We start from the raw sequence: 24,340 nt of genomic DNA on the forward strand, positions 1-24,340 counted from the left end.
GGGTCCCATCTGGTCCCCAAGGTGGCAGCCCCATCCAGCTCTCCAAGGTCTCTTCTCTTGACACCCCCTTCCCCATGCTGCAGCCACACTGGCCCCTGCAGCCAGACTCTCGGGTTCTGTGCCTCTATCTGCAGGGCCCCTGCCTGCTGTTCTTTACCTGAGCCCCAGCGCCCCTTTTCCAGAGCCTTCTGAACCCTCTCCAGGCCGAATGAGGTGCCCCCTCTCAGAGTCGCCACTGCCCGTCCGTCCTGGTGTGTGAATGGCCTTGGGTGGGGATCAAGTCTTGGGGTCTTGGGTAGGACAGGGTCCCCCATACTTCACGCTATAGGGGGTCAGCCAGGCTGGCCTGGTGAGAGGTCACAGGTGTGCCGTGGCCCCTGTGGAGGAGAGGCCTTCCCGAGACCCCCAGGGGTGTGTGGGCGCCCAGGCCCCAGTCCTGCACTCACTGCTCTGAGACACGGGGCAAGTGCCCGCACATCTCTGAGCCTCGGTTTCCCCGTCTGTGGAGTGAAGCTGCCACAGGACCCGTAGAGAGGCAGTGGTAGGGACCGAGGGGGTGGTGCCACATTGTTAGTCGAGCCCTCAGCTCCCAGGAGGTGGGGGCTGAGTTGTTAGTGTTTCCCAGGAGAACTTTCTAGACCAGCGAGTTCCCTCCTAGAAGGGCTCTCCCTGGAGCCTGATGCGGGGGACTGAGCCTTTCCCCAGAGCAGACCTGGGCGCCTTCTCGGGTGGATGGAGGTCTTCAGGGTCGGTAGTTAAGGGGCCCCGGGAGTCGTTCCCAGGACTCTGCTCTGGAGGTGGCTGGATGACTGTCCACTCACCCGCCCCCGTGCTCCCTGCAGAACTGGCCCCTCGGCCCTGCACTTGTCCTCCTGTTTCCCTGCAGCCCTCAGTCTCCCTGGGTCCTGGAGGGGAGACCACCAGCTCCCAGGAGGGTCTCCATGCCCCCTGCAGTCACCTCTTCCTGGATACGCCCATGGTCACATGTTAGGTCACCTCTCTGAGCCTCTCTGTCCTTGCCCACAAGATGGGACGGCGGGACCCCCCCATGGGGCATCCTGGGCACTCAGCGGCGAGTCCTCATAAAGCTGGAGGGAGACATCTGGTCTGGAGTCGCCCGGCTGGATGTCAGCTTTGGGGGAATCCCACGTCCTCCTTGGACAGACCCGATGGATCTCCTGGAACTCACTGTAGTTTCTCTGAGCCTAGTTTTCCCATCTGTCGAATGGGATAATAATAGTACCTGCCTTTCAGAGCTTAGAACAGTGCCGGGCACGGAGCGGACTGACAAAAATGCTGTCTCATCCCCCCGGCCCCCATCAACACAACGGCTCAGAGTGCGGTGGGATGGGGACAGTTACATCTGCGTTGCGCTGGCTTCTAGAGAAGATGCGCGTTTCCCCATTTCCCCATGTGTGAACGTAGGCTTCTGGCCCCCGAGGCGGCAGAGCCTGGGCTTTGCTGCCAGGGGAGCCTCACATGGTTCATCATGTGTGGAGGTTTCAGATGCCTAAATTCTGGTGGTTTTAGGCCTTGATCTGTCACGTGCCCACCAAGGAGCTGGCAGGACGTGTGACTATCACAAACGTAACACAAATGACTTTACGCCACAGAACAATCGGTTTCTTCGTAACATCACGTCTTTAATTTTGTGTGTTTAAAACCATCCTGAAACAGGCCGTGGGCTTCCCCTGCCCACCGCTGGCCCAGAGGAGTTGCAGACGGCTACCCCGTGTCACTGGGAGGTGCCTGGCCTTGAGGTGCTCCGTCCACCTTCGAGGACCCCGGGGCCAGTGGGTTTTGTTGGCAGTGGACTCTGCATCCCCGTGAAACAGAAACCATGGGAAGAGTTCGATTTTTGCCCCACTGCCTGATTTTGCCAGGCTCGTGTCTGATTTCTGATACTGTCGGCTAACAGGCCTGGGTTAATTTTACGGCTGTTGGTGGTGGAATTGGGCACTGGCGTCTTTGGGGGTTTGTTTTAGGGCTGAGCACCTGTGGGGTGGGTACAGCAGGAGGCTCCCGGGCCTCAGACCCTCCTTTGCCGACCCCCCCAGCGGCCTCTCTGTGGTCCACCTGGGGCTGGCCCAGGGTGCGCCGAGCCCACTGAGGGTTGGGCCGTGCACAGCTGTCTCCGGGGTCAAGGTCGGCTAGTGGGTGAAGAGTATTTGTACATTCAGCCCTGCCCCCAGCGTTTGCAATGAAAACATGAATTTGCTTAACACGACTGATATAGTAGGGAACAGTCTGAACATAAGACAAATCACCTGTTTTCTCACAGTTTCATCCACTAGAAGCCCTGGTGAATGCGGACATCCCGCTGAACCGAGCCACAAGGGAATGCAAACACGTAGACACCCCAAGCCCACCGTGTCGGTGCTCCCGGGTGTGAGGCCCCCGGCCCCGCTTCGGGCACACCCATCCCACCCATGCCCCGTCCACACTCCCGCGCTTGTCAAGTGCAGAGGCACTGTAGTGGGTATGTGTTGCCCACCGAACGTGGGAGACGGTGCCGTGCGTACTGCTCCCGTCTTTACGTGCTCCCTCAGCTGGGTCTGGCAGAAGCCCCTCCTCCGTCCTCACTCTGTGGCCCCGGGCGTCTGGGTATAATTGCCCCGGTCTCACCGAGCCTGGCTGTGTCCCAGGGCCTCGTGTGGGTGACTCACCTACCCAGTAACCGTCCCACTTCACAGATGGGAGGATGGTGGGCGGTGCTCAGTGGCTGAAGCCAAGCCTGAGTCTCCTTCACCGTCTGTCCCCAGGTGTCTGGCTCGCTGCCAACACCTGAAGACACAACAAGATTGGACCAGCAGGTCCTTCCTGAGGGCCCTGGGTAGGGCTGGAGACAGGTCACTGGAGCCAGTGGTTCAGAGCTTCAGGTGCAGCAGGGTGAGACTCTGTCGCCTCTGGGGCCGCCTAGTGGACAGACGGCCGTCACTGAATAAGTGACCTCGGCGGAGGCTGGTGGCAGGCGGAGAGGGAACGCCAGACTCAAACCCCCTAAGCGAGGGCCGCCCGCCCTTGCTGTCCTCACGCTGCCTTGGTGACAGGGGTGTCATGGGCCGTGCTTCACACGTGGGGAAACTGAGACCCCGGGGGCCCTGTGATTTGTCCAGGGTCCCACCTAGTAGCCAGCATAGCTCTGTGAGGCCCAGGTCATGGCAGGGTCAGCCTTGCCCCCTGCCCGGCTCGGATGTCTGTCCCCAAGCCTCCACTGCTCAGAATTTGAGCATCTCATGAGCGGGAACCGTCCCATCTCTGCTCACCTAGCTCCCTCCTGCAAACGGTCAGCATGCAGTGGTCGTTTCTTGCAAGATAAACCTGGGAGCTGTCACCCCAAGCTCATCCCTTTGACGTGTGGGCGCGTGAGGAACCGACAGGAAGTAACGGGCTCATTGCAAGTGGCTGGACTGGAACCTTCTTCCCTGGGGAGCGCTCAGGGACCCCCGCCCCGGACCCTGGGCCAGCGCTGCCTGGGACCTCCTGTCTCATCTTGGGGGCTGGTCCCCCAGGCCAGGGCCGGCAGGGGCTCTGGTGTCTCCCACCTGCCCGTCCGTGTGGAGACCCCGTTCTTCCTGTAGGCTGTGGGAATGGTGTCCCGTGAGCCCGTGGCATGGAGCCTTCACCACGCCTTCCCTTGTGGCTCTGAGGCCTGGACCCCGCCCACGGGCTGGTGGCGGCAGGGGCAGGAAGGTGGGGGTGGAGGGGAGGGGTGGGAGAGGCTCACCGAGCGGGACTCGGGGGCCCCCGCAGCTCGCTGACCTCTAAAACTGTCCCCTGCCCGAGTCCAGCTTGTGCACATGTCCCACCCAGCCGGCACCTGCCCACCACGTCCACGTTCCTCCCTTTGATGAGGCCATTTAGACAAAGCGCCTCGTCTGTTCTCCAGAATGTCCCGTCCCCAGTTGGCACGTTGGTCATCATTGGCTCCGTCCTGGGCTTTGAAGTCGGATCTAACGGTTGACCCTGACCCCAGGCAGCCTGTGCAGCGCCAGTGTCCCGACACCTGCGTGGAGAACCGGGTCCTAGTGATTGGTGGTGACAGCTGAGGATCTAGGACAAGGTACCCCCATCTCAGAGCCTCGGAGATAAAGGGGTGAGACTTTGACCCACAAAGTTCCCCTAGATCAGTGTCATCACGCCTTTCCTGTAAAGAGCAAGACAGCAAGTATCTTGGGCTCTGCCGGCCCTGTGGTCTCTGTCATAGAATCTTCTCTTTTTTGTAAAATCCTTAAAAATGCAAAACCCACTCTCAGCTCCAGGTGTCAGCCACATTTGGCGGTGGGCTGTAGGTGGCAGCCCCCTGCCCTAGGCCAGCCCCCTGACTCTGTCTGTAGGCGTCGTGCTGGACTCCAGCTCGACAGGCACTGGGCCATAAGTGGAGTTTTCGGGCTCCATCCGTCCTGCTTTGGGGGTTTCTTTTCTTTGGCTGTGCATCAGCGAGCAGAGCATGCCGGCCCCCCGTTTCCTCCGACGTTGGTTCCTTGTCCTTCCTCCGTCTGCTCCCGGCCCCTCTGCCTTCAGCGGCACCTCCTCCAGGAAGTCCTCCTGATCTCCGTCCCAGCCTCAGCACATTTGCTGCCTGAACGCTCGAGAGCTTGGCCTCAGGTGGAGCTGACCTGGCACTTGGAGCTGGCCTTGCTCTGCAGTGTGGCATTCTCCGGTGTGGAACTGACCTGGACTTGCGGTTCCACCGAGGCCCGTCCCTCATACAAGCACTTGAAGGTGGGTCCCACGCTCACACACTTTTCAGGAACACCCTTTCCGGTTCTTCTCAAATGGTGGGTGAGCACGGCTGAGCCTTAATCCCACTCGGATACACAGAGGAGGCGATACCATCTCCCGTCTGTCGTGCGAGGGTCGGGGGAGCTTGACTCTGTGCAGAGCGGCCCATCAGGCTGGCCCTGCCAGGTGTCCAGGGACAGTCAGAGGAGCGGATCAAGGCGGGTGAGGCTCCAGACAGGACGGGTCCCGTCCCCTCCCTCCCTGGCATGATGGATGCTCAGTCTCTACAGAGGTCCTTGCGTGGCTGGCGCTGAGCCCCTCGTGCCCTCAACGTTACTGACCAAGCAGCTGGACTCCAGTGCCGCCACCTGGCCCTCCTCCACAGGGAGCGCCGGCTGGGACCTGGACCTCTTCGCCGCCAGCGGGCTCCTTGCACCCGCCCAGATCTGGCCTCCAGGGAGCTCCAAACACCTTACAAACATCTCATTAATCCTCTCTGAGGTCCCGTGAGGTTAAGCTCATGCAGCCCTGCCTTCGGAGAACTGAAGGAAATTAGTAAGGACATCTCTCCCAGCCTCTCCAGCTGGACGCAGGAGTGTTGAGACGCTGCTGGCCTCTGCCATCTCGTGCCAGATGGGACAAGGGATATCTGTAGTCGAGGGAGGTCTGCTCTGGGCCCTCCCAGGGGTGCCATCGTCTGCAGCAGGGGGTGCGGGAAGCAGGAGGTGCAGGGGTGGAGTCGGCTGAAAGCCCCTGGTCTCCCCTCCGCACCTGCGGGAAACCTGGTCAGGTCAGTGGGTAGAGGATTCCTGATCCAGGAGGCCCCCCTGCAGAGTGGGGCTCAACGCCCAGAGCGGGTGTCTCGTCTCCCCAACACCTGACTCGGGAGAGGCTGAGAAAAGGAGAGACTGGTTACCTGAAGGCTAAAGCTTGCGCCCAGACTGGTGCCGTATCCGAGTGGGAAGGCGGGCACCTGAGCTGGACCGGCAGGATCTCTTCCTCCCCGCCCAGCTGCTTGTCTGTCACCTGAGGCAGGTTGTTGAACCTCCCCTGTGCCTCGGCGTCCTCTTCTGTAAAGTGGGTCATCCTAGCACCAGGTGCTGGGATGGGGAAGTGCAGGGCGTTGGGCTGCTGGCACCAGCAGGCAGGATGTGTGAGAGCCACCAGCCCCGGTGGAAGGGGAGCCCGGCTGGATCAGGTAGAGGGAAAGGAACAGCAAAGGTCGTGGCAACAAGAGCCGCTAGTCCAGGGCACGGCTCTGGTGCCTGGCCCTGCGGAGGGCCTGCGTGTGTGCCCGCTCTGGATGAGGATCTTACGTGTAGGGGCTCTGGGGCTCGGACAGGCTGGAGCCACGTGCCGGCGTCCCACAGCAAGGGTCGGGTTGCATGCGGAACCCAGCCCCGCGTCCTCTGGCCCAAGCGCCCGTGTCCAGGAGGCCACGGGAGTTGTTCCTTTAGCCCATCTCAGCCCTTCCGGGGTGGAGATGTGGAGGCTTTCTGCAGCAGGTCAGGGGTGGAGCGAGGCCCATGCCATGGCCGGCAGCTGGTTCCCAGGAGCCCGAGGCCCTGAGCGAGCTCGCTGTCACCCTGCAGGGGCAGAAGGAACAACGGGACAGGGTTGTGAGGAGGGGTTTGGACGGGCACGGGTGGGTTGAGTGCTGCAGCCACGGCTGCTCAGCTGCAGGGTGGCGGCCTCAGGGGGTCTGCCAGGAAGATGGCACCGCCTCTGAGTGGCCTTTGTCTCCACTGCTCCTGTCACTGAGACCCTGGCAGAAGCGAGCCCGCGTGTAGCGTCCGCGGGGTGTCGGCAGTGCAGGGCCCTCCCCGCAGGCCTGGGGGCACGGAGCACGGCCCGTGCGCTGTCCAAGGCCCCCTAGGGCCCGGCCTGGCCTGATTTTGTTTATTCCATCAATCAGCGCGTGTTGCTTCTGCTGTGGGAACAGCCAGGTGCTGGGATCCGCGGGCGGACTCCGGGTGAGGGTCCGTCCCTCACCCACGGCGGCCGGCCTCCCCCCCCACCTCCTCCTGTGGCTCGCGCCGGTCCGTCCTCCTCTCCATCCGCTCATTCATCAGGCGAGTGTCTCCTGAGCAGCCTCTGTGCCCTGGGCACCGGAGGACGGTCGCAGGACATTCTCAAGGGACTGGGATGGGGTGGGGGCAGATGGGCGTTCCCGGAGAGCGCCAGAAATACACTGATTTGTCCATTCACCAGTTGCCTCTACGGGGGCCCATCCCGCCCCCCTGCCGCTGTCCTTGGTACTTGGGAGGAATATGCCGCTCGGGGGCTTACGCTCTAAGGCGGGAACAGGAACTGGGATGAATGTCCCGGGGTTCTGAGCGTTGAGGGGGAAGGGCAGACTGAGGGCGCAGGAAGGACTTCCTGGAGAAGTGACCTCGGTCAGAGATCCAGGGGCCAGCGGCAATGGGTCCTGGAGTCTAGAGGCAGCGTTGCCATCACCAGAAGGCGCAGTGGGGGTGGGCAGGACGCTGGGTGGGCTGCGGGCAAAGGGGTTGCCCGCGTCCCCTGCCCCAAGGGGCCCCGATACTCGGTGTCACCATCTTGAAATGCCTGACCCTTTGCATCTGTGTCGAGGGAGGTGCAGTGGGGCAGCGAGCAGGGCCTTGGCCTTGACCACAAGGGGCGGGTTTGCAGCCGCCCGCCCCTGACCTCTCCTGGCCCCTGCACGCCCCCCACCTGCAGCGTGGCCGGTCTCGTCGGTGAGGGCACCCTCGTCCCACCACTGCCCTCTGCTCCGCGGGGCCTGGTGTATCAGGCCGGGTGCACAGGGCTGTCCTGAGCCGGCCGGGTCACGGCAGTTTGGTGGGAGATGGGGGGCAGGCCACTTCGAGGTTCCCGGAGAGCCTAGGAGGCCGGCAGTCCTGGGCCCAGTCCACACGTTGTGGACAGACTGGTGCCTTATTAAACTGAATACAGCTGAGTTATTTCAAAGTCCAGGTTTCAGGCAGGGCATTATGTAGGCAAACCAGAGGAGAGGGACGCACTTCCAGCTGGCTTCTAAGTAACAGGGACTCGATGGGGAGGGGCCTTACATGCTGGAGAGAGACAGTGCCCACCCCTGCCCCGGCCCCTCCCAACACCCACCCTGTCTGGGCGCACAGACAACCCCGGGGAAACGCGGTGCTGGCACCGGCCAAACTGGGGTGTGCCTCCCCCCACGCCCATGCCCACGCCCACCCCCCTGATCACAGGCCCTTCTCTGTGGGCTTGCCCGGCTCCGACTGTGGCTGGGCTTCTGACTGGAGGTGGTCAACGCACCAGCCGTGCCCCCGGCAGGGCCCTGCCTGCAGAGGCCTCAGTGTTCTCACCTGCAAAATGGGGTGGGGGGGCTGTGGCAGCCTCAGGGTCTCTTCATGAGCAGTGCTACAGATCAACAAGGAAACCCACTCCCAAAGTGCAAATTAAAACTACAAGGACATATATACATTTAAAAATATTTTCTTCTTAATAAGTGTACTTCTTTATTTGTTTATGGCTGCGTTGGGTCTTCGTTGCTGCGTGTGGGCTTTCTCTAGTTGCGGCGAGCGGGGGCTACTCTTTGTTGCGGTGTGTGGGCTTCTCATTGCGGTGGCTTCTCTTGTTGCAGAGCACGGGCTCTAGGCTTGTGGGCTTCAGTAGTTGTGGCTCGTGGGCTCAGTAGTTGTGGTGCGTGGGCTTAGGAGTTGTGGCTCGCGGGCTCTAGAGTGCAGGCTCAGTAGTTGTGGCGCACGGGCTTCACTGCTCCGCGGCATGTGGTATCTTCCCGGACCAGGGCTCGAACCCGTGTCCCCTGCATTGGCAGGCGGATTCTTAACCACTGCGCCACCAGGGAAGTCCCAAAACTACAAGGATATTTAATGAAAGAGAGAGAAAACTACACGGATATAATACCGTTTCACCTGTCAGCTTGGAAAGGAACAAAAAATGGATTCCCGCTGAATTGGAGATGTGGGGAAACGGGCACCCGCAATCCTGGAAACGTGTCCTGAAGATGGATTTGTGTGTGAGATACCAAATGCACAAGGATGTCATTGGACCTTGGTTTGTAAAAGCAGAAAATGGAGAACAGCCTACGTGTCTGTCAGCAGGGCAGGCTTAATGTATTTTGGCACAAAATCCATTAAAAAGAACAAGAAAGGCCTGTTTGCTGGTGTGGAACAATCTCCAAGGTACAGTGTTAGGTGAAAACAACAGAGAAGGCCAGAGGTAGAGCCAACTCGGGTGAGCTGACAGCCGCGTCCAGACTCTCTAGCGTGTGAGTGTGTGAGGGCCGGTGTCGTACACGCGGTGCAGGTTCATGCCGGCATCGGAAACAGTATGGAAAACAGTGGGGAAGTAATAAGCAGAGGCGTTCAGGACATATTAAAGGCAAAAACGAGTCACAGGAAGAAGTATGTAGAGTATGACCCCGTTCGTACGTCAGAAATGAGATGAGCATGTGTGTCAGTACAAGCCTCCCCCGCTATCCGAAAGCAGAGCGCTTCTGCGAAACTTCTCCTGAGCCGGAATGGCATAAGGTGAAGAAGCAGTGACCTCAGGACACGTCTGGCTGTCGGTCGGATGCCCAAAAACGTCCAGATGCAGCACAGATACTGACACACTTCACAGCTCTGGTGGCCTGATGCTGAGATGCTGAACGTGGTCCCCCAGGAAGGAGCTTGATGGGGCCCTCTCGCTGCAAAACAAACACTGAACACTGTTTTCGATTTTCTCTTCTCATAAGCACGAAAATCTTCTTTCAGTTATGGGAAACGGGGATGAGTGTAGGTCTTCTGTAAAAGCAAAGCGGCGTAAAGTGACCTTTGGAGAGGCAAGGGATTCCCGTATGTAGAAAAAGAGCTGGAAGGGCGTCAACCAGAATTAAGAGTGGCTACTGTGCGGTGTTGAGTAGATGAGGGAAAGCTTGGAAGGGGAATTTACATTCATTCTCCACAGTTTTATTTAAACCTTTTTTTTAAAAAAATTAATTTATTTATTTTTGGCTGCATTGGGTCTTCATTGCTGTGCACGGGCTTTCTCTAGTTGCGGCAAGCGGGGGCTACTCTTCGTTGCGGTGCGTGGGCTTCTCATTGCGGTGACTTCTTGTCGCGGAGTATGGGCTCTAGGCACGCGGGCTCAGTAGTTGTGGCTCGTGGGCTCTAGAGCGCAGGCTCAGTAGTTGTGGCTCGCGGACCCTAGAGTGCAGGCTCAGTAGTTGTGGGGCACAGGTTTAGTTGCTCCACGGCATGTGGGATCTTCCCGGAACAGGGCTCAAACCCATGTCCTCTGCATTGGAAGGCAGATTCTGAACCACTGGACCACCAGGGAAGTCCCCATCATATCTATTTTTAATGGTCTGTTTAGCTGGGTAATATCTCTCTCTTTCCTTCCTCCCTTCCTCTCTCTTTCTTAATGGCTGTGTTGGGTCTTCGTTGCTGCACATGGGCTTTCTCTAGTTGCGGCAAGCTGGGGCTACTCTTCATTGCGGTGCGCGGGCTTCTCATTGTGGTGGCTTGTCTTGTTGGGAGTACAGGCTCTAGGCGCGTGGGCTTCGGTAGTTGTGGCACATGGGCTCAGTAGTTGTGGCTCGCGGGCTCTAGAGTGCAGGCTCAGTAGTTGTGGCGCACGGTCTTAGTTGCTCCGTGGCATGTGGGATCTTCCCGGAACAGGGCTCAAACCCGTGTCTCCTGCATTGGCAGGCAGATTCTCAACCACTGCGCCACTGGAGAAGCCCCTAAACCTTTTTAAATTTTTTAAAAATCTATTTATTTATTTTTTGAACCTTTTTTTAAAGAACACACGTGTACACACACACAACACTCATGTATGTGTATATATAATATATGTTTTAAAAGCCACACTAGCTGGAAAGTGGAAGATTTCAAGCCCCCCTCTTCAGGGTCGTCCCCACCACCACCCCAGGGCCCCTGCACGCCGCTCCCCCCTGCCCTGGGCCTTGGCGCTCGCTGCCTCTTCACCCCAGGGCTCTTGGCGGGCCAGCCCCTCCTCTCCTCTCGGGCCTCGGGGAGGCACGTGTCCCCTCCGGAGCGTGGCCAGTGCTCGCTGCTCCGTGGTCAGGTCCAGACCGGCCTCCTCATCAGGACTTCCGCCCGGTCGGGGCAGGACCTGCCCCTGTGCGCTGGGTCCGTGGTGTCCCCACACGTCCAGCACATGGTCACACCAGGTCAGGACACCAGGAGCAAGTGGACAGGTGAGCCCAACAGACCTGCTCTCCCAGTGGGTGTCGGTGGTGACTGAGCCCTGCTGTGGGAAGGCATTTCCGTGTCTGGGTTGAGTTTTCTACCCTCCTCTCTGTCGTTTTCTGTTTTTTTCCAGGAGGGTGGTTTTCTAGACTTTTATGTATTTTCATGGGAAAGGGTTTCTTTTAACTCGGAAAAGAACAGCACGACAGAGGAAGTTCAGAGATGGCCGGGGCAGCGCGGAGAGCAGGGAGGGGGCTGCGGTGCTGGCCTGCCCCCAGGTCACCTGTCCCACCTTTCCCAGCACCACCCCCGCTGCACCCGATTCAAATGCAGCTGCCTCTCCCCTGCCAGCCCTTGGCCCTTAATTCCTCCCTGAGAGAAGTACTTCCATCAGAACAGCAACGAAACAGAAAGCAGGCTGGCAGCGGGCTGCCGGGGAGCAGGGAGGGAGTGACGCTGATGGATGTGAGGTGTCTTAAAGGTGACGAGAACGTAAAACGAGAGTCATGCAGCCATCGCCATAACCTAAATATGCTAAATACCACTGCTCCCTTAAATAGGAGGACGTTCTGGTGTGTGGCTTACACCTCAGTAAAGCTGCTTTTTAAAAAGCCTCATCTACAGAGTATCCACTAATATGGAAAACTGGGCTGTGTGCTGTCTATGCCTTATCTCAGGAATCTTTACCAAGATCCCACGAGGATCCCTGTACTATAGCTTCTTCAACTGAGGAGTCTAAGGCCCAAAGAGGCACGAGCTGCCCCAGACGAAGCAGCCAGTGATCAAGAGGCTGGATGTCAGCACTCACCCCTTTGCCCCCATCACACCTTCCTGGGCAGTGACACTGGTCCTGGGAAGCCCGGATGTTCCTGGGGGTGGGAGGGGCTCAGGACTGCTTCCTGAGGGTGATATTTGGCCTGGGATCAAAGGTCCCAAAGAAATGGAGCATTAATACCCCATAGTAGGTTAAATGGTGGACCCCAAAAGATCCGTCCAGCTGGAACCTCAGACTATGCCCTTATTTGGAGTAAGAGTCTTTGCAGATGTAATTAAAGCTCTTGACATGAGATCATCCTGGATCAGGGTGCCCTAAATGCAGTGACGAGTGTCCTTATGAGACAGAAGAGGAAAGACGAAGAGACACAGGGAGAGGCCACAGGAAGACTGCGGCAGGGGCTGGCTGCAGCCCCACAAGGAACACCAAGGACTGCCAGCCCCACCGGAGCTGGGAGGCAGGCCCGGGACAGAGTCTCCCCTGGGCCTTCGGGGCGGGGGGAGGGTTGGACTTCCCACCTCCAGAGCTGGGAGCGAATAAGTTTCTCTTTTAAGCCCCCAGTTCGCGGTCGCTCGTTACGGCAGCCCCAAGACCCTTCTGCAGATCCCAAGGCTGCTCCCGGGCGGGGTCTCCGTGTCGGGCACAGGTGCCTCCTGGCCTCAGATCGTGCCCCACGCCCCTGGCAGCCGGGGCCTTGCTCATCTCCGGCTGGTGGGCGGAGCACTGGAGGCTGCGTGTCCCTCTGTGACAGCCTTTGACCCCCATCTGTTTCTGTGCTTGTGAGTCAGCCTCGCTGGACCCGCTGGTACACTGGACACCCTTTCCTTCTTTACTTTGAGTTTTTCTTCCTCTGTCTTTGAAGATGTTTTAGTAGGAAAAGAAAAGGGGGGAGGAGGTGGGGGAGACCTGGCAGGAGGCAGAGAGGCTGGCTGTCGTGGTTTGATCCAGAATGTTCTCCGGCTCTCTGGGCTGCTTCAGTCTTTGATGTTCAAACTGGGTCTGACCAGATGAAATACCCTTTTCAGGGACTCAGGTGGGGTTCAGGCACTACAGACCCCTTCCCCCCGACCCCGAGTTTCCTGGCTCCGGTAGAAAACCCCATTGAAATGGTTGCAACAAGCGACTTGTTTTGTATTCTACTGTTGTTTCTTGACTTTAATCATTTTGGAAGATATTGCCAGTCGCCTGCCTTACTTGTGTGGATCGGCTGAGGCCGTGGACGGGCGCGCGGACAACAGATTTATTTCCTCCCAGCCCTGGAGGCTGGATGGCTGACATCAAGGTGTCGCCAGGTTGGTTTCAGAGACTCTCTCACCGGCACGTAGACGGCTCTGTCCTCCCCGTGTCCTCATGTGGTCTCCCCCCTGTGTGTCTGTGTCCTGGTCTGTCTTCTTCCGAGGTCACTGGTCATAGTGGATCAGGGCCCACCCAAGTGACCTCATTTTAACTTGATTACCTCCATAAAGGGACTCTACTTCCAAATGAGGTCATGTTCGGGGGTGCCGGGGTTAGAACTCCAACGTGTGTATTTGGGGGAACCCAAATCAGCCTGTAACATACATGTATTTTCGGTAATGCTTAAAGATCTTCCCAGAATTGAGAAAGAAAAAAACACACTTTTCAGGCAGGAGGAGAGTCCACCTGCCCTTGGGGGCCGAAAGCCCCGCATTCCCTGGGGCGATGCTGGACCTGTCCCTTCGTTTCCTTGGGCCTCGGTTCTCTCACCTGTGAATTGGATCATGTGGCGATTTGACACCCCCCGCCCCCGGCTCTGGTGCTCACAGCAGCCCCCTCCTGTCCTGCATCATCAACGTCCCCATCGGTCAGCGGGCTCCGGTCGGCGCCTCTCCTAATGAAAAAGCCTCGATTCCACAGCTGCCCGTTTCCTGCCCCATCTCTGCTCTCCTCCGCGGCCCGAAGGTGTGGACAGGGAGAGATGACATGGAGGTGGGGAGGGGGGTGGGACCCTTTGGCCCCAAGTTGTCTTGTCTGCAAGATGGGGGCCTTATCCACCTCGTGGGGCCCTGGGGCTGAAGCGAGGGGTGCACGTGAGGCCGATCTCCGGTGGCCACAGTGTGCGGTGGCTTGAAGTGGAGTCTTAGCTCCCTGACCGGGAACTGAACCCAGGCTACTGCGGTGAGAGCACCAAATCCTACTCAGTAGACAACCAGGGGCTAGGGGCTGCAAGTGGGACCCCGGTTCTTGTCTTCTTTGAAGAAAGAAGTCAGCACAGAGACAGAAAATTTGTGAAACAGAATGTTTATGAGAAGCAAAGTACACGCAGAAATACACAAGGGTGGGCTCGCAGAGAGCGCCGCGTGCTTTGGGGGCGGAGCACATTGCTCATGTGGGGGCAGCCTTCCGGGTTTTCTCTGGCCAATCATCTTGCTTTGTCTGGCTTTGTGTCCATATTTGGTCTGACCAAGGGCCCTGCCACGTGTGCACCCATGTTTTACCCACGACGGATTCCAGCGTGAGGGTTTCTGGGAGGGTGGCAGGACGTGTTATGGGCTGGCACCCCCTCCCTCCTCTGACCGCTGAGGAAGGTCTCCGCGCATGTGTAGCGTGGGAGGTCTCCTTGACCCTAAGCATGAGCCCAGCTCCTCCCTCCTGCCTGCCTTGCCATTATCGTGCAGTGTCGACAGGAGACAGAGCCCAGCTGCTCACCTGGGGCCCAACTCTCTCCCGTCTCAAGGCGAGACAGCGCAGGGGTCCCACTCTGCCACTTCTGCCCACGTGAGGGGCTCGGGGCTGACCGGGTTGCCTATAGCCTTGTCATCTTGGGGGAGCCGCCGTGACCATGACCGTACTCTCACTCACTCACTCGGTGGTCTCGCGCATTTCCGTCTATGCACCGTTTATTGGGACGCACGGCTCCTCGGCTGGAAGGCAGCCCTTAGCGAGGATCTAACGATATGAAAGCAAAGGGCTAACGCATGAGCCCTGCCTGCGAAAGGAAGGCTTGTGTGCTATTCCCGCCTCTGTTTCCCCTCAGTTCTGGCTCCGGTCCCTCAGCTTCTCTTCAAGGGAAGTACAGCTCTCGAGTCTGCCCTAGAGACGCCTGCCCTTCACAAGCCCCGTGCGGGGTCCGGGACAGTAACAGGTCTGGCACTGCCTTCGAATGAAAGGACCCTTCAGCAGGGGTGGGCGGGGCTGGGCTGCCCCTCAGCCCAAACAGTGCCAGCCTCCATCCCCCCTCAAGTGGGCTGAACGGTACCCCCTAGAAGACACGTCCACCCGGAAACTGCGAGCAGCCCTCCTGGGAAGACGGTCTTTGCAGATGGAAGTGAATGAAGGATCTGGAGATGCAGTCGTCCTGGATGAGGGTGGCCCTGAGTCCAACGACTGGTGCCCTTACAGAGGAAGGGGACCACTGTACCAGAGAGGATGGCCACGTGAAGATGGGGTCTTAGAACAGTGTGGATCAACCTCAATTAAGCTGTTATAAAAACAGAGGAAACAGGCGGTGGTTACGAGGTCCAGACACCATGTCTCCAGCATGACCTGACAGGAAGACAGCATGAGCTCCGGAGGACAGGGGCCGGCGTCCCCTTTGTCCAGGCGCTGTGGGGACGAGAGATGGACGTGGAGCCGGGTCACGGCCTTGGGCAGCAGGGGCAGGGGCTGTGGGCTGTCGGGCAGACTGGGCCTCGTCCCTCCTTCCTTGGGGCCCCAAGAACCTCTGGGCCTGTCGAGGAGACCTTGGCATCGAGGGCTTCATGCCCAGCCTGACGGCCCCAGCTGGAACCACACGTGGGGTTCTTGAGGCTGCTGCGGGACCCTGCAGGGCCGTCGGGAGGCGGAACAGGGCAGCTGGGACCCCACACCACCTGACTTCCGTTTGGAGCCTTTCCCCCTAAATGTGCCCAAGGCACATCTGCACCTCCGAAAGACGGTCGATCACGTGGCCAGAGAAATGTGTGTACCTGTCCCACCCTCAGCCCCAGGCCTGGCCCTAAAGCGCCACCCAGGCAGGTGTGCAAAACCGCTGCTTCCCGAGCAGAGGAAACCTCCCCAGCTGTGCCTGTACCTCCCGCTCCCTGGGAGCCCCGTCCCTGTCCCCGCAGTGCAAGCACTACCCCTTGCTGCCTGCGGTAGTGACCTGGGGCTGCTGTAACTAGCAGCCACAAGCCCGGGGCCCGCAGTCTGGAGGTTAGGAGTCTGAGGCCCGCGTGTGGGCGGGGCCGTGCTCCCTGCAGAGGCCCCGGGGGAGGGTCCCTCCTGCCTCTTCCAGCTCCTGGGCGCCCCGGCGTATCCCCCCCCAGTCTCTGCCTCTGCCTTCATGTGGCCTCTTCCCCATGGAAGGACGTGTGTCATTGGATTCAGGGCCACTCTTGTCCAGCGTGACCCCATCTTAACTAATTGCATCTGCACAGACCCTATTTCCAGATAAGGCCACGTTTGCAGGCTCTGAGTGGACGTGAATTTGCTGGGGATGCTATTCACCCCAGTACAGGCCCTTCCCAGGCAGATGCTCACGACAGCCTGTGTCACTCACCCTCTGGATCGATCACTTGTTGTGGACTCGGGGCACCTTTTCGAGCTAGAAGAGAACTTGGATCCTCGATTGGGCCGAACCAGCGAAGGGACGTGGATGCCCAGACCCTGTGCCTCGGTTTCCTCGCTTGTCAGTGAGAAGCGATCCCCACACCGACCTCAGGGTCGTCACAGACGTGGAAACGAGCCGGACTGCTGGCCGCCAACAGGTGTCATGACGCAGCATGTGACAGCTCCTAACCCCGGGCGTCCCAGCATGCACACAGTAGGCGCTCAGCAAGTGCTGAATTGAATCTGGACGTGAATGGGCGGAAAGGGGGCCTCTCCTCGGAGATGCCAGGGACTGTTTTAGCCCCTTGGTGACCAGCACTGGTGACAGCTGCCTGGAGGCTGCGTCCCCTGAAAACCAGGATGGGGTATCACAGACCCGGCTGGAGGAGTGGGCTCAGGTTGGAGGAGAAACAAGGAACGGGGCGAGTAGAGAAGGTCACGTGTGGATTGGGTCAGGGAAGGTGGCGGCCACAAGTGGGACGGCACGCCCCGACTGGGGCAGAGGAGAGCTGGAGGGCCCGGGGCGGCACTGGGGGCGGGCACACCTCGATCCGGGTGCAGGAGCGCGTTGAGTGGGTTCACCGCGTGTCGGCAGAGTGCAGAGGACTGGCTGCAGGAGCGGTCAGGAAAGACCTAGGCTCCCACTTCCCTGCAGTGGTTCTCCGAGTGGGGCCCCCAGACCACCAGCAGCTTCACCCAGGGGTGCTAGGAATGCAGGTTCCCGGGCTCCGCCCCAGACCTGCCGAGTCAGACGATTGGAGGGCCCAGGCCATCTAGGGTTTTATCACACCCGTTGCCAAATAAGGTCACACTCCCCGGTTCCCAGATGGACAAACAAAGTTTGGGAGGGACACAGGCAGGTCACCGCACAGCCCACCCGTCCACCCATCTGACACGCCTGTGGCTTTGTCTCGTGCAGCCCTGTGGTTGGCTATCCGTCCCCTGCGCCGTCTGTGGGAGATGGTGTCCCACGTCGGAGGGGGCCCTGCCCGCCTTGCCCCCTGGTCGGCAGGAACGCAGGGCCCTCCTCTCGGGGAGCCGGGGGTGCAGGCACTGCCGGGCACGCGGGTGGAGCTGCCGTCAGGAGGGGGGGCCGGGGGCTCGCAGGCCGGCTCACAACGCTGGCCCGACCCTCCTCGGTGTCCCCGGAGGGACCGGTGCCCAGGGGAGCCGTGACCTGGCTGCCGGCCGAGTCCTGCAAGTCTCACTTCAGGGGAGCGTTCGCGATGCCTTGGGAGGGTTCTCCTCTATTAAATGCAGTCGCCTTGATTTAATTTTATTTCAGGGTTGCTGCAGTATGTTCTTTTTATATACGTGTGAACGTATATGTGTAAATATACGTATGATGTTGGGGAATTAACGGCCGTGTGTTTTTACTAAGCAAAGCTGCGGGAACCAGATCGTGGCCCCTTCGATCCCTCGGGCTGTGTGAGTGTGTGCGCGTGTGTGTATGAGGGGGCGTCCCGAGCAGGCGGGCGCAGCGGGCCCTCCTCTCTGGGAGCCGACGGTCGACCAAATGGGGACCAGATCTGGGGGTTGGGGCTCGGCCACACCCACCACGCTGGCTTTGAGGACCGGGCCCAAGTCAGGCGTCCACGCAGCCACCTGAGGGCGGCGACCCGGCTCTCACTGTCCAGCAGGGCCTCCCGAGGAGCAGACCAGCCCCGTCCAGGGCAGTCAGCTGGGCAGGAGGCGCCTTTGTTTTTATTTCCGAGGGTTCGGGACAAACAGGGAAGCACGTGCTGTGAAAGCTGGGCCTCTGTCGGCCTTTTGGATGAACCCCTCCCTGGAGAGACTGCTGTGTCTGAGCCACGTGTCCATCAGGGACAGAGGGGACGGCACACGTGTTTACATGCGTGCCATTGGGACGTGTGTGCAGAAATGCGCTGGAACGATGCCTGTTAGCCTGACCTTTGAAGGGATTTAAGCTGGGCTCTTCGAGATGGGCGCTTATTTAGGGAATGTTCATGTCATTCCTCTGAGCGAGGAGCCATCACACCCACTACTTCAAAACACACAGACCCTCGCTCACGTCCCCGTCCCCGTCACTCCGTCCGGCGCGCTGCACTTGGCCGTCGCTCTGAAGGCTCTGACTACCCGCCGGCCCCCCAGCGTCCCTGCAGTCCGGCCCCGCCTCTGCCGGTCGCGTTCCTGCCACCCCATCCCTCTGGGGGGGTCGGTCCTTCCTACCTCTTGGTCCAGAGCCCCATCCAGGCTCCACAACCATCAGCACTTGCGCTTTCGGAACAGTAACTGTCAGGTGTAGGGACCTGCTGTTAGCAGGCGCCAGGGAATGCTCCCGGGGGTGTAGGGGGGTGGGAAGGGGTGTCGGCCCCAAGCCACCCAACCTACATGGAGCCGCGCTGGCCCCTCCCAGGCCCACAGTGCCGGTCTCTGGGTCGTTCCAGCCTTTTGCATTTGGCACTGAACTCACCCTGCAGGGCCCCACGTCCTGCACTGGGGGTCTTTACGGGAAGCCCCCCCACCCCGCCCCTGAAACCTTGAGGCCCAGAGCCCGGCCCGGCCACCTCTCTCTTGAGCCAGGGGTTTGTTTTTGTCTGGCAAGTGCCCTGAATGGCATCAACGCCGGTCCGTGCTTGCCTTGGCCCCTGGGGAGCTCAGAGCCCTCCTGGTGCCCTGGGCCCTCCAGCACCCACTCTGTACTCACCCCTGGCTTCCATCCTCCCGCCTGACCTTAAGATACTCCACTGTCAGTGCACGCGTCGGCCTGCTCTTGAGACCGCGAGGCGGCGTTTCGGAGGGGGCTCTGAGCAGCTCGTTTTTTATGTCTCAGGGCAGAAAGAATTCAGCGAGAGGCGAAGCGATAGATAGGAAGTGATTTATTAGAATAAGACACTTGTGAGGCTTACAGGTGGGCGGGCAAGAGGGTGCTGTACCCAGAACTCAGTGGGCTAGTTTTATAATCAAAGGAAAAGTGAGGGAGGCGGCAGGGAGGGCGAAGACCACCTTCTTCCTCATTCTTGATGTCACAGTCCCATCCTCTCCCACGTCCGGCAGGGGAGTTTCCTCATCTCTACACGGTCAAGTCGGGACTGTCACGGCACAATGAAAATGAGCAAAAAGGTGGTAACGTATACGCTAAAAATGGTAAATCATCTCAGGTTTTAGTATAACGTCGCCTTCTCCTTCTATTTTCGTTTTTGGTGTCCTAGGAATCATTAACTTACTGGGCTCACTGGGCAGGAAGTGGGTCTCGTGGCGCCACTGTGTTACTGTTTGGGGCGTGTCTCACGCTCCCGTTGCATGGTTTTGTTGCTGAGCAAACCTGCTTTCTTGAGTGATCATTAACTCACAGGGTCTCCCCTGCTTTTCTCTTTACTTATAATCCCCTGTGGGATTAACTATTGAACCACCTATTTCGTCCCTTTCCTCTGTTCCGTGCCACTCTTAGGGCTACGAGACAACTGCTCTGATGACGGGTGTGCTGGGGACGCGACAGCCCTGTCCCCCTCAGCCTCCCCGGACCTCCCGTCCTCACAGCCTCCTCACTCGGGGTGCCTCCACCGCTAGGTGCACGGCCCTGACACGTTTACTTCTCGGGGTTCCGTTGTCTGTGACGGAAGCACACTGCATCCCGAGGGCTGGGCCCGTCCCAGACACGGTCTCCGAGGGCCTGCTGGAGGCTCAGGGTGGATGTCACCAGCTTTGGGGACACCCCGTCTGGTCAGCCGTGATGCTCATCTGCCAGCCGACGACCCCGGGTCCCCGGGATCAGACAGCACAGCGTGGCGGGGCGCTCGGCTCAGACCCCAGGAGCAGCCCCAGGACTGGCCCCGCCGCGTGGCTGGGAAGCGGGGTGGGCGCCATCTCCGTGCAGCAATGGGAGGGGCTTTGTCAGCGCTGAATGGCTCAGACCCCCGGTGCTGGGGGTGCAGGCGGGAGTGACTGCCCTGGGGATGGGGCTCTTTCTGGGGTGGTGGGAAGTGTGAGAACTAGACAGAGGTGGTGGCTGCATGGCCTGTGGACGTGCTGGATGCCTCTGACCGGGGACCTCCCAGGTGGTGCACCTTGTGATGTGCATTTCACCCCAGTCAACTCGGTCGTGCATGAAATGTCCACACCAGGCAGCTCTACTGATTGCCTAGGGCTGGTGGGGAGGCTTTGGGGGAAATGGGGGTGATTATTAAAAGTAATGGGGTCCTTTGGGGGTGATGGAAAGTTCTAAAATCGGCTAGGGTGATGGCTGTACAGCTCCGCGAACAGACTAAAACCCCCTGAATTGTATGCTAGAGAGGGGTGAGCTGTATGCTCTGTGAGTTATAGCTCAATAAACCGTTACTACCAAAGCCAAACCCATGGCACGTTCTGGAGAAGTCACATCATCCAGCAGAGGCGAGCTCGGGCCCACGAGCTGGTTCTGGGCCGAGCTGGGGCCGTGCCACGACAGAGCGCTTCTTGGCTGCGGAAGCCGCCCTGCGGGAAGGGAACCAGGTCGACCCGTCCGGGTGCTTCGGGCACCCAGTCCTGCCCCCTGAAGGGCCTCACACGGACTCAGCTGGGGAGGGGCAGCTGAGCGCCCGGCGGGAGGTTGTGCTGCTGGAAGCGTCAGGGCGGTGTCATCGGCTCATTTGGATTCGCGGCCCCGTGTCCACCCGGGGGTGTGCCCCACCCGAGGGCAGTGCCACCACTGGCTCTGTCCATCGCCCCCACAGCTGCTAAGCGGCGTCGGGCCTCAGCCCGGGCCACAGACTTGCCTTCTCTCGGCACCTGCAGACCAGGGCTCAGACTTCACTGCGCACACCGGACTGGTGACACCAGCTTCCAGGGGACAGGGTTTGGGCTGAAGAACTGCTTGGCCGGGGGCCCAGGTGCAGGGCGCTGGGACGAGCGAGGCCCCTTCACACAGGATGGGGGGAGGCTGGGCAGGCCAGGGCGGGCCGTGCACGCCGTACTCCTCGTGCCCTGCGCCCTCTTCTGAGGACAGGCTGGTCCTGCCGTCGAGCCCTCCCCTTCCTGCCCGAGGCTGGCCAGTTGCTCACCCTGGAGGGTGGCCCGCTCTGCCCACAGTGGGGCGGGGGGGGGCACAGCCGCCCCCAGATGGTCATCTCTGGTCGGGTCCACACGGAGCACCTGCCCGCCCCCGGAGGTTCAGAGATGAGTCAGTCACGGGTTGCGGTCTCTAGCCTGTAGCCAGGCCAGGGGACGGAGGGAGCCTCCTGGCGGCAGGACCTGGGCTCACCCCAGATGAAGACAGCCCAGGCTAGGCAGGTCCTGCTCTCGCTCGGGTGCGGTCTGCTCCATGCTCAGAACAGCTGGCGGGCACCCTGGCCTGGGCGGTGCCCGGGGACATTTGCCGAGTGAGTGAGGTCTCGGGCATCCTGTCCCGGCCCCTCTGCTGCAGCCACCCCCAACCCCGAGCCTTCACCGCCCTCCGTGTCTCTCCTGCCCAGGACCTCCCACTCCCGGGCCAAGGCCGAGGCGGCCCTCACCGCGGCTCAGAAGGCCCAGGAGGAAGCACGCATCGCCAGGATCACTGCCAAAGAGTTCTCCCCTTCCTTCCAGCACAGGGAAAACGGTGAGTCCCGGTGCCGCTGGGGGCAGGGCAGCCGGTGGGGGGGGGTGTCCCAAGGCACATCCGACGGTTCTGCCCCGCGGCCACCATCAGCCCACTGCCTCCCTCCGTCTGCTTCTCCCCCGGGACTGTGTGTGCACTCCTCCCCCTAGGGTTATGCTAGAACCTGTGTGACTGCTCTGTCTGACGAGGCTGCTGCCCGCCAGGCCGGGACTGCGGCCACGGGTCTGCATCCATCCTTAGCTTCACCTCGTCTCACCTGATCCATCAGCAGCCACGCGTGACCGGCAGTGGCCAAGTTGGTCAGCACAGCTCTGGGACGCTGGGGGGCGGGCCTCCCGCCTGTCCAAGGGGTGGGGCTGGAAGGAGCTAGAAGCCACTGAGAGTCAGCTAGACCCGAGGCCCTCGTCCCCCCTTGGGGGACGGGCCTGAGGGTGGCAGGGAGGCTGGAGCAGGGACATCGTTGACCGGAGAGGCCCGCTAAGGCCGCGATCCTCCCAGCCCGACGCGCCGCCCCACCTGGGTCAGGCTTCCCAGAGCCAGTGGAAGCCTCGCGAGGTTGGGGGTGGAGTGTGTCCCGGGACCACGCCCTGAGCTCTCCTCCCAGAGCCTGCAGTTCTTGGCCCCGCTGGTAGGATCCCTGGGCTTTGGCGCAGCCTCGAGAACCACAGGACCCAAGATAGGGAACAGAAGCATTGGAATTCAGCCGCAAACACGCCACGTCCTGCCTTGTAGAAGGTCACCGAGCACGAGATGTTTTATCGTCAGGAGGGGACCACGGGCGTGGGACCTCAGAATCCCCGAGCAGGCCAGGCCAGCACGTTCTCGGGCCTTGGGTCACCCCTGCAGCCGGGGGCATGGACCAGAACTGTCCACTCTGCCCGTCCCAATCTGGTCATCCTTGAAGTGCCCACAGAGGGAAATTGGAGGGTCTATTAGGGGCTGTGGGAACACTGCCCTCCCACTTCCTTCGCCCCATAGCCCACTGGTGGGCAGCGAGGGCCCTGGCTACCTGCCACCATAACCCGGTCCTGGTCCCCTGCCATCCTCAGGTGAGACTGGGCCTCCACACAGAACACCCAAGTAACCCGCCTCTGTGCTCCCCATCTCGTCCCTGATCCAGGGCTCGAGTACCAGCGGCCGAAGCGGCAGCGTTCCAGTGACGACATCGAGGTCATCTCCGCCGGGACACCCTTACAGCAGGAGAGCCCAGAGCTGTACCGCAAGGGCACCACCCCCGACGACAGCCCCCTGCAGAGCTTCCCCGCCAGCCCCACGGCCACCCCTCCACCGGCCCCCGCCTCGAGGAACAAGGTGGCCCACTTCTCCCGGCAGGTCTCGGTGGACGAGGAGCGGGGTGGGGACATCCAGATGCTCCTGGAGGGCCGGGGAGGGGACTGCGCCCGGAACAGCTGGGGAGAGGAGAAGGCCGGGGGCTCCAGGGGCGTCCGCAGCGGCGCCCTCCGCAGTGGCCAGCCCGCGGAAGCCTTCCGGGCCCGGGGCCCAGGCCACAGGCAGCCCAGCAACCCCAAGCCCCGGGAGCGGCGGACGGGGTCCCCCACCACATTCTCCTGGACTTCCCACCACCGGGCCGGCAACCCCGGCCCGGGGAGCACCAAGCTGCTGGAGCTGGACGAGGAGAAGCTGAGCAACTACGAGATGGAGATGAAGCCCCTGCTGAGGATTGACTCGTACACACAGGAGGTGCACCCCCCGAAAAGACGCTACAGCAAGGGGGGCACCGACGACCGGGGCTTCGGGGCCCAGAGACTGCGGTCCAAGTCCCAGAACAAGGAGCATGCCAGGCCGGCCTTGTGCGCGGAGCCCGCGGTTCAGAGGCTGGAGAGCCTGCGGCTGGGGGACCGGGCAGAGCCCCGGCTGCTGCGCTGGGACTTGACCTTCTCTCCGCCCCAGAGGTCCTCACCGGTGGCGCTGGAATCGGACGAGGAGAACGGGGATGCGCTCAAGGCCAGCACGGTGAGTGGACGCTAGCGGTCCGGGGCCCGAGAGCCTGCCCCCTGGGTCTTCCCCGGCCCTCCAGCTCTCAGGACCCTCCTCTGTAGGAAGCCCACACGGGTACGGGCTGTACTGCCTTGGACGGGTCCCTGTGAGGGCTACTCCCAGGCGCCATCCTTTCAGCAAGGGCACCTGGGTGGTTTTGGAAGCTCCCCAAAAGAAACGGGGCAGCATGGGACCCCACCCTTGCCCCCAGCCCTCCTCCTGCTGATCAGGACGGTCCTCACCTTGGAGGAACGTACCGCGTCCCGGAGGGAAACACAGAGGCCAGAGCAGGCAGGACACACACGGGTCTGGCTCCCGTGTGGGTGAGAGGGACAGAGTCCCCCCAGGCCTGTGGGATCAGACGCGCGGGGTGGGGCCGTGACTCGCCTCGTGGGTGAGACCCACCCTTGACGCACTCCTCCCATGGAGGGCGGGTGGTGTTGAAGAAAGAACAGAGATCCTGGGCCAGGCTGAGGGCTGGGGCTCTCGCACCCACGGGACACCTCCTGACCCCTGGCCTACCGGCTCCCACCCATAAGCACTCCCCACTCCCTGGACCAAAGGCAGCGGGAATGGCCC

At 60.7% G+C, this 24,340-nt stretch overlaps 2 protein-coding genes across 4 annotated transcripts in view; one reads left to right on the forward strand and one right to left on the reverse strand.

Annotated features, from left to right (window-relative positions):
- Positions 1–24,340, forward strand: part of JPH3 (junctophilin 3) — a 152,134-nt gene that overhangs the window by 126,701 nt on the left and 1,093 nt on the right. For both annotated transcript variants that reach the window (XM_024735531.1, XM_024735530.1), the window contains exons 3-4: positions 21,639–21,763; positions 22,884–23,737. In XM_024735531.1, the coding sequence (XP_024591299.1) occupies positions 21,639–21,763; positions 22,884–23,737 (979 nt within the window). The remainder of the gene's footprint in view (positions 1–21,638; positions 21,764–22,883; positions 23,738–24,340) is intronic.
- Positions 19,053–24,340, reverse strand: part of KLHDC4 (kelch domain containing 4) — a 67,867-nt gene continuing 62,579 nt past the window's right edge. For both annotated transcript variants that reach the window (XR_003001890.1, XM_024735533.1), the window contains one exon: positions 19,053–19,280. Coding sequence is in view for 1 of the 2 variants with exons in the window: in XM_024735533.1 (XP_024591301.1) it covers positions 19,270–19,280 (11 nt within the window). In the remaining variant the exon portion in view is untranslated. The remainder of the gene's footprint in view (positions 19,281–24,340) is intronic.

This window comes from Neophocaena asiaeorientalis, unplaced genomic scaffold, assembly GCF_003031525.2.
Source record: "Neophocaena asiaeorientalis asiaeorientalis breed wild unplaced genomic scaffold, Neophocaena_asiaeorientalis_V1.1 scaffold40, whole genome shotgun sequence".
Lineage (NCBI taxonomy): Eukaryota > Metazoa > Chordata > Mammalia > Artiodactyla > Phocoenidae > Neophocaena > Neophocaena asiaeorientalis.